At 41.1% G+C, this 8,339-nt stretch overlaps 1 protein-coding gene across 2 annotated transcripts; it reads left to right on the top strand.

The window, feature by feature from the left end:
• Window positions 1–864: 864 nt before the first annotated feature.
• On the top strand, window positions 865–8,096 carry bcl6aa (BCL6A transcription repressor a). Of its 2 annotated transcripts, none has more exons than XM_073851431.1 (9): window positions 865–901; window positions 3,861–4,032; window positions 4,127–4,348; window positions 4,435–5,403; window positions 5,679–5,860; window positions 5,946–6,113; window positions 6,199–6,329; window positions 6,404–6,541; window positions 6,635–8,096. In XM_073851431.1, exons 1-9 carry the CDS (start codon window positions 871–873, stop codon window positions 6,776–6,778), a joined length of 2,157 nt encoding a protein of 718 aa, XP_073707532.1. In that variant the 5' UTR covers window positions 865–870; the 3' UTR covers window positions 6,779–8,096. The 2 variants fall into 2 exon arrangements, with proteins under 2 accessions (XP_073707532.1, XP_073707531.1); XM_073851430.1 differs by having other exon boundaries at window positions 5,676–5,860.
• The last annotated feature ends 243 nt before the right edge of the window (window positions 8,097–8,339 follow it).

Here is an 8,339-nt window from a genome sequence, read left to right as displayed (position 1 = left end):
AAACGAAGCCGCTTTTAACAGCGCCTTAACAAGTCAAATAAATATTCGTTAATATCCCTCTCAAGCACAATTACTTAAATCGATTTCTAAACATAGGGCATTTCGTCAGTAGCCAACTACCGGTTGTATACACATGTGACAGACAAAAAACGACGAGAACAAAGCAGTTCGAATCAAAGTAAAAAATAATCTAATAAATAAACGACCATTCCAGATGTGAAATAAAGCCACAATGTCTCAATGTTCGTATATATATATATATAATCCCGGTCAAACAAACCCTTATGCACACTGGCCAGCAGGTCCACGGCACTGAAGAGATAACATGTTAGGAAAAAAAAAATATATCACTGAAAAAATAAAAAATAAAACAAATAAACAAACTGTGTCCGTGTGAATAAGCGCTCCAGATATGTTCTGTATAGACTAGGTTATGGCCGTGGGTTTAATACAGGGAAAGGCAACGAATGGATACTCTGCTTATGTCATGGAATAGCAAATTAGTTCTGAGTATTTTGAGGCTGGGCTAAAGAGACAACGTACGTAAGCCACTTTCTCTGGCCACGTGACCGTCTCGGTCTGGACGCGTCCATTAGAAAGGAGGAATTAAACGGTGAATGCAAGTATTTTTCTCGATCGTACGGCTAATTCACTGCTTTAATTTACATTTTAAACATCGCATTCAAAAACATCATGTTTAGTTATTAAAACATAGTAGCGTGAAATTCAAATATTGACGACAAGTGAAGAAATACAAACTTACGGCAAAATCTCACACTCCCCTGTCCTCTACAAATGGTATGGTCGCCAGCTCAAATTCCGAGAATTGAGCTCTCCTGATTCTTAGAACTGGGGTTCTTAGAAGTGGTGATGCAAGAAGTTTCTAGGAAAGCACTACCAGGTGATTTTTTTTTTTACATTCTTTTCCTCTGGCGCGCTGTTGCCATTACTCACACATGTTCATTAGGCTGTTTTATTGGATTTTATGGTTAAATGTTTATCTCGGCTGATTTTTAGCTGTTTTTGCGGACAGTTTGTAGAGCAGAGTGTTTATGTAGTGGGTCTGTCTGGACTGGAGAAGATACTTTTGACAGTTTAGGTCGTCCTGCACGAACCACACTGCTCTGTCAGTTCTCACTGCGGGACCGTGGGGTTGTAAATAGTATGTGCGGGCAGAGCAAGCAGAGGGGTGAACATTTAGACGCGGTGCGCGTTTTGTTTCCCCCAAAGCAATCGAACAAGACAGCTTTCAAAGTTGACTAGCACATGGGGGATAAGATTATAAACCGGGGTTTTGCAGTGCGTGGTTAAATACAAAGATAGAAGCGTTAACCAAGGCATCCGATGATTTCACTCTTTTTATCTCAGTGCATGCTTTAGAACCCGGAGTTCGCTTAGAAACCGGAGTTTGCACTCTCGCTCGCTCTTTCTCTTGACGTTTTGTTGTCCTGTGCCAGAAGCCGTGTACATTGTGTTTTCACTGTGTATATGTTGGTATAAATCACATCCTAAGCTTAGAGATGGATTCTGATTTGGTTGTGGAGTTGTTGAGCGTGCGTTTGTTATTTGTTGTTATTATTAGGCTATTGTTATTATTATTATTTGTAGCGCAGAGACCCATTATTGTCATCATTGATATTGTCATTATTTTTATTTTTTGGTCAAAGTGCATGAAGTTGTTACATTTTATAGTTTTTTTCCAGCGAAATCTGTCAGTGTTTGGCAGTAGAGATGAGATAGAAAAGTTTGTATCGTTCTGCGGTTGCTGTCACTTGTAACAGTACGAGCGCAGCAGACCTGCACAAGTTACTCTGTAGCCATGTGTTTCCTTTTAAATGTATATATTTGTAATTTGTCGCTTGTGTGTTCGGTGTTTCGTTTTAAAAATACGTTGTATAAAATATACCAAATGTATATGGTTAAACATTAAAAATAACGAATAATACTAAAAAAAAAACACACTTTTAAAGTGCTGCTTGGCACTGAGCGAGTGGCTCATAAATCTCTGTTCGCTGTTTGCGTGTTGTGGATCGGGCTCTATTCCTGGAGTGAGCACATTTAATGGCGTTCAGTTACATAGGGTGAAAGTGTTAAATACGATTTAACACTTAATAAGATGGAAAGTGAGAGCAAGAATGCGAAACAAGAGCTCAACAGAGAGTGCGCCTGCTCTGCCATATGACACTTTTCTGTGTTCGTGAGAAGTTGACGTTGTTTATACGGTTAGAGTGATTTAAGATCGCTAAATGCCGGCGAAGTAGCCAAATATGACTTGATATGCGAGTTGCAGGTGTTGTCGGTGGCGTTTTAGTGTCGCTAAACGTCAAAGCGGTCTCTGAGTGACATCTCGTGGACGTGAACTTAAAATTTCCTAAAGAATTGCAGAAATAAACTAGTAGCAAAAGTTGTTCGCGTCAGTCGAAAATACTTTCAGAGCGGTTCTAAAAGAGCTGGCGTATTCAAGTGTTATGATACGTGTGTGTTTGTTTGTGTGTGTGTGAGAGATTTTCATTTGTTTGTCCAGTGGTTAAAATCCCTAACCCTTTCTCGGTCATCTGCGTGTTTGCTTCCTCACGCAAGAACATTACAAGAGTAAGGGCTGATTAAGCTGCTTTGGCAAGACAGTGCGCGGTCGGGGATATTGATGTTATGTAGGCTAATATGGAAACAGAATCTCTAATACTGAATGTTCAACATGTGAGAAATGTTCGCCTAACTATTTAAAGGCGTCCAGTGAATCTATATTTGTGTCAGGGCGCCAGATGTGACTGGGAGACCCGTCTGAGTCTCGTTCAATGTGTGAACTTGCGAAAGCAGAAAGTGTGTTGTCACAAAATGAATCTATTAAAAAAATAAACTCTTCTGCAGTATTAACATAATTCTTGGGCTGTGTTTGTTGACTATTCCACTTTGTCTGTTATTACACTCATTCCTCAATAGTGAAGTGTATCGGTCCACAGTACTGCAATAAACAGCCTAACGACATTTTCCCATGACTCATACTAGTTTATTCTCCACACATAAAGACTTTAAAATCGCAGGGAAAGAGGCAATTTTCTTCAGAAGGCAAGAAATGTGTCTAAATTCACATTTCTGTGATCTTGGTACATATTAAGATAAATATACCTTTACTGGGACTTAGCTCGCAAAGTGCCTGAAAGTTCATTATAACTGAACTTGAATGATAATGCTGTCAGATAAAAGATAATTGTTGGTAGGAAGAAAAGCGACTCTCAGATCTGACAGAAGTACCGCACGTGGATGGACGATAATTCTCCAACTAAATATTTGCATCATTTGTCGCCACCTACCGGAGAGAGAGGGAAATTTGGCGGCATTCTCTCATTCTCTGAGAACTATACATGTAATTGATTTTCAGATTAAAGGGATAGTTCACCCATAAATGATAAGTCTGTCATCATTTACTCACCCTCGTGTTGTTCCAAACCCTAATGATTTTCTTTCTTCAGTGGAACATAAAAGGAGATGTCAGGCAGAATGACAGCCTCAGTCACCATTCATTTTTATTGTATGCAAAGTTGCAATGAAAGTGAATGGCGACTGAGGCTGTCATTCTCCATAACGTCTCCTTTTGTGTTCCTTTGTCAAAGAAAAAGCAGAGGAGGCACACATTGACAAATTTTTGATGCACAACAGGATTAAAACTATATTCTTAATAGATGTTTTGACATACCTCCCTAAAAAAGCAAAGATGCCTTTGTTTTTGAAGTTTTTAACAGCTAATATGAGCTTCAAAGATTTTTGTGATGTAAGAATAATACCCAACTTTTCTAATTTGGCGCATGTTGTTCAGTGAGCGCTGATTACATCATTCACGGTTCACTTTGTTTTCTTAACAGATCTCGAAAAAATGGCTTGTGCAGCCGACAGCTGCATCCAATTCACACGTCATGCAAGTGATGTTCTGCTCAACCTGAACCGACTGCGCAGCCGAGATATCCTCACAGATGTCACGATTCTGGTCAACAGACAACAGTTTCGAGCACACAAAACAGTCCTTATGGCATGCAGGTGAATGGCAATCGACAACTATTTGGATATGTTACATGCTTTCTTGTAGTGAAAATAAGTTAGAAAGCTTACTAAAATATTAATTTCTCCACAGTGGTCTCTTTTACTCAATCTTTACCGATTCACACAAATGCAACCTGAACGCCATCAGTCTGGACCCGAAGGTCGACCCAGAGGGTTTCGCAATCCTTCTGGAGTTCATGTACACTTCACGTCTCACGCTGAAGGAGAGCCACATAATGGCCATCATGAACACAGCCATCTATTTACAGATGGACCATGTTGTTGACACCTGCCACAGATTCATAAAGTCCAGGTATATTTTCCTTTGTTCATAAATGACATCTTAGAATGAATGATAGAAGGCAGATGTTCTTTAATTTGCTCCATATTTCCATGCAGTGACTCCTCCATCAAACTTCCCAGAGAGGACTTTCTGGTCAGCCCCTTGCTTTTACCTCAAGACGTTCACAGTTACAGACCCCATGAGGTGATAGAAAACGTTCCTGGACGGGGAGCGACTTTCAGAGATGGGAGACCCTATGGTGTCTGCATGTTCAATGGGGTCAACGCTCCTAACAACTCATACCTTTATGGCCAGTTTCCCATGCAGGGTTTTCCCTTTCCTCTTTGCAAGCTGACAGACACCAAAAACACTTTCTCAGACTTCTCAAAGGGAGGCATCATCCATCACAAACACTGCTCGCCGGCTGACGGCAACAACCCCGTCCTGGCAGACTTCACCCGCAGTGCCATTGGCGCAAGCTCAACTGCTTGCCATGCCAGCTCATACTCCTCTAGGGAGCTGGGAAGAGATGAAGAAATGAAGCGGGAGACCTTGGAGGGAGTGGTCCATTCGATTGGGATGAGCTCCAGAAAGCACGGCTTCACCAGCCTGGCCCAGGAGCAGCAGAGGGAGACTGGGAAGGAGCAAAGCTCCCTGGCAGAGGAACATTTGAGCCACCAACACTACTCCATGGGCATATCCTCTAATGGACGCAAAACCTTGATGAGCAGCCCTCAGAGCCCACTCAAATCAGACTGCCAGCCCAATTCCCCGACGGAATCGAGCAGCAGCAAAAATGCCGCCCTCACGCAGGCCTCGCAACCTCCGACCTCTCAAGGTACTCAAGACCCTAAAGCTCGCAACTGGAAGAAATACAAGTTCATCGTTCTCAATCAGAGCTCCAAGGAGAAGGAGACCAGTCCGCGTGATCCTGGAATGCACTCCCCACAGAGGCCGGACTTGTCTGCTTTTCTTCACCATGTTGAGTCTGAACATCCCGACTCGAAGGCGACAACAAAGATTACCGAGCAAGGCGAGGACTTCACCGTGCCTCAGGCCAGTCGGCTCAACAACATAATCAACAGGTGAGTTTTTTTCGAAATCAACAAAATTAGATTAGAAGATCTGGTTTCCTAATGCAATAAAGTTCGAAAACTGCAGGTTTGTGAGTATTTTGTGGAACGATTCTCCACCCACCACCTCCACAAAGCCAGATTGAATTTTTCTTCATCCATTCCAATCCTCTTAAAGCACACAGAGGATTTACCTCTTAGCAGGAACGTGTTAATTTCATTCAATATCCTATAAAACATTAGAGTGAATTCTCTGCAGACCTAAAATGTGGTGTTTTCCTCAGCAGAACTCTTGAGGGATCGCAGAGGAACAGCGACAGCCACTCTTCTCTCTATATGAGCCATTTAAAATGCTCGTCCTGCGGTTCCCAGTCTCCACAGCACTCTGAGGTCTGTCCCAACACGTCTGCCTCGCGTCTGGCCGAGGAGATGTCCGAGATGCACTCCGAGTACTCCGATTCCAGCTGTGGTGAGATACTCTCCTACATAGTTTCCTAAAAACCTGTTTGCGTCTTCCAAAACCAACCTAAAAGTGTTTCTCCTCCGCCTCACAGAAAATGGAACATACTTCTGTAATGAATGCGACTCCAAGTTTGCAGAGGAGGAAGCCTTGAAACGCCACACACTTCAGGTCCACAGCGACAAGCCATACAAATGTGACCGTTGCCAAGCAGCATTCCGCTACAAGGGAAACCTTGCCAGTCACAAAACAGTTCACACCGGTAAAAATAAACAGCCGCTGCTACAAATGTCATTTTGGCTGCAGCGTTCGATGTTTTGCTTAACCTCCTTTCATTTGTGCTGTAGGAGAGAAACCGTATAGATGCAATATCTGCGGGGCTCAGTTCAACAGACCAGCTAACCTCAAAACCCACACACGAATTCACTCAGGAGAAAAGCCATACAAGTGCGAGACGTGCGGCGCTAGATTCGTGCAGGTGTGTGCTTTGAGTCAATTGTACAGAAACAGAAAAAAGATGTTTGTGAGACTAACATGACCCTCTTTGCACAGGTCGCTCACCTTCGGGCTCATGTTCTGATTCATACCGGAGAGAAGCCATATCCGTGCGAGATCTGTGGCACTCGTTTCCGCCATCTGCAGACATTGAAAAGTCACCTGCGAATACACACGGGAGAAAAGCCCTATCATGTAAGCATTTACACAGTGACTGCATTACTATATCTACAAGGTGCAAAAGTATTCATCCTCACCCTAAACGCTGTTCTCCTGTTTGCTTTTCAGTGTGAGAAATGCAACTTGCATTTTCGCCACAAGAGTCAGTTGCGGTTACACCTGCGGCAGAAGCACGGCGCAATCACCAACACCAAGATCCAATATCGCATGTCCTCAACAGACCTACCGACCGACTTGACGAAGGCATGCTGAGCAGGCACTTAGAGGCAGACCTGACCATGGCATTATATGACCTGACTTGTACAATCATTCAAAATTTTAGTGCCACACTGTGTTAATCGGACAAGAAGAAAAAAAAAAACTAAACTGGCAAGAATTGCCAGTCTAAACGGGTTTCCTCTACATTTGAACATAGAACCACAATATGGTCTCTTGTAGTCACTTTATTGTTTATATTTACATATATATATATATATATATTAATGTTGGGAGTGTTTTTACGTTTTGAGTTATTAAAAAAAGCTTTATTTTGTTGGAAGAAGGATGGAATGTAAAACATTTAAATCCGGTTTTTGAAAACAGTATTTTCTAACGGAAAAAAAAAAAAAACTTTTCTGAAGGTATTGGGGATTTTGACTGAAGTTGGAATATTTTAAGTCAAACACATTTCTCGCAAAGCAAAGAATTGTGTGTCTATAGATTTTTTTATATAAACATATATATAAAAATGTACAGGTTACACTATGTTGGAACGACCTCTGTCTTGTAAGAGGAACTCCTAACTGTGACTATAGCATTGAATATCTTACTTGGTTTTTGTCGTGTACTTTTGCAAATAATGGCTGCTCTCTCAAACGGAAAACATGCATGAGGTGGGTTGCCACTGATAAACTTTCACTATGTAGGCAACTGCATAAACATTGTGACAAAGTGTAATTACTTTACATCAAGATTGCTCTCTGCTGGCAGAGCGGATCTGGAATTACATGGTAACATATGCATTCAAAAGTAATAATTATAATAATAATAACAAAAAAAAGAAAGAAAAGGTACTGCTATGTTATGACCAAGGAGATATTTTGCTTCACATGTATTTGTATAAAAACGTGACTTTTTATTTCTTTCGGCAAGTGAAGGTTTACAGTTTTGTCGTTGTTCTAGAAGCTACGTAAGGTTATACTATTGTCTTTATTTTTCTTTTCCGTTTGTCTGTGTATACACTGTGTACTCAAGGTGCCTTTCTCAATGGTGTCTGAATTTCTTTTCATTCAGCCCAGCTCTACTAAGGTACAACTGAAGGGCAACACGTGTCCTTTTTTTCCCTTTTTGAGTGTGTAAACATGTGAGAATGTTTTTGTGACAGAAGGACGACATGACAGTGTGTGTGCATGTGTGCTTTATAAATGCTTTTCACACACTTCAAGAAAAAATGCAACTCATTGCGTGAGCTATACATCTTCAGGACTTGTTTTGGGATTGGGCTTTTTTAAATAATAAAAAAATGCATTAAGCTTACTGTAAAATATAGATGTATGAATGTAAAATAAAAGTATTGGATTTCTATGTCTAACATTTGTGTAAAGCCTCTTCATTCTAAACTCAGAAAAAAAAGAAAGAAATATCCTCTTTTATTTCTAGTAAATTTAGTAAACGGAACACGTTTCACAGCCATTTGTTGAAAAGAAATGGAATCATGAGTCCCTGAACAAAGGTAGCAGTGAGTATCTTGTGCAGCCACCATCTGCACAAGATACAGTTCAGGGACAGTTCACCCAAAAATGAAAGTTCTGTCATTAATTACTAACCCTCATGT

This window comes from Garra rufa, chromosome 12, assembly GCF_049309525.1.
Source record: "Garra rufa chromosome 12, GarRuf1.0, whole genome shotgun sequence".
NCBI classification, from domain to species: Eukaryota; Metazoa; Chordata; class Actinopteri; order Cypriniformes; family Cyprinidae; genus Garra; species Garra rufa.
Note: the sequence above shows the minus strand (reverse complement) of the source record. Positions and strands in the feature narration are given on the sequence as shown.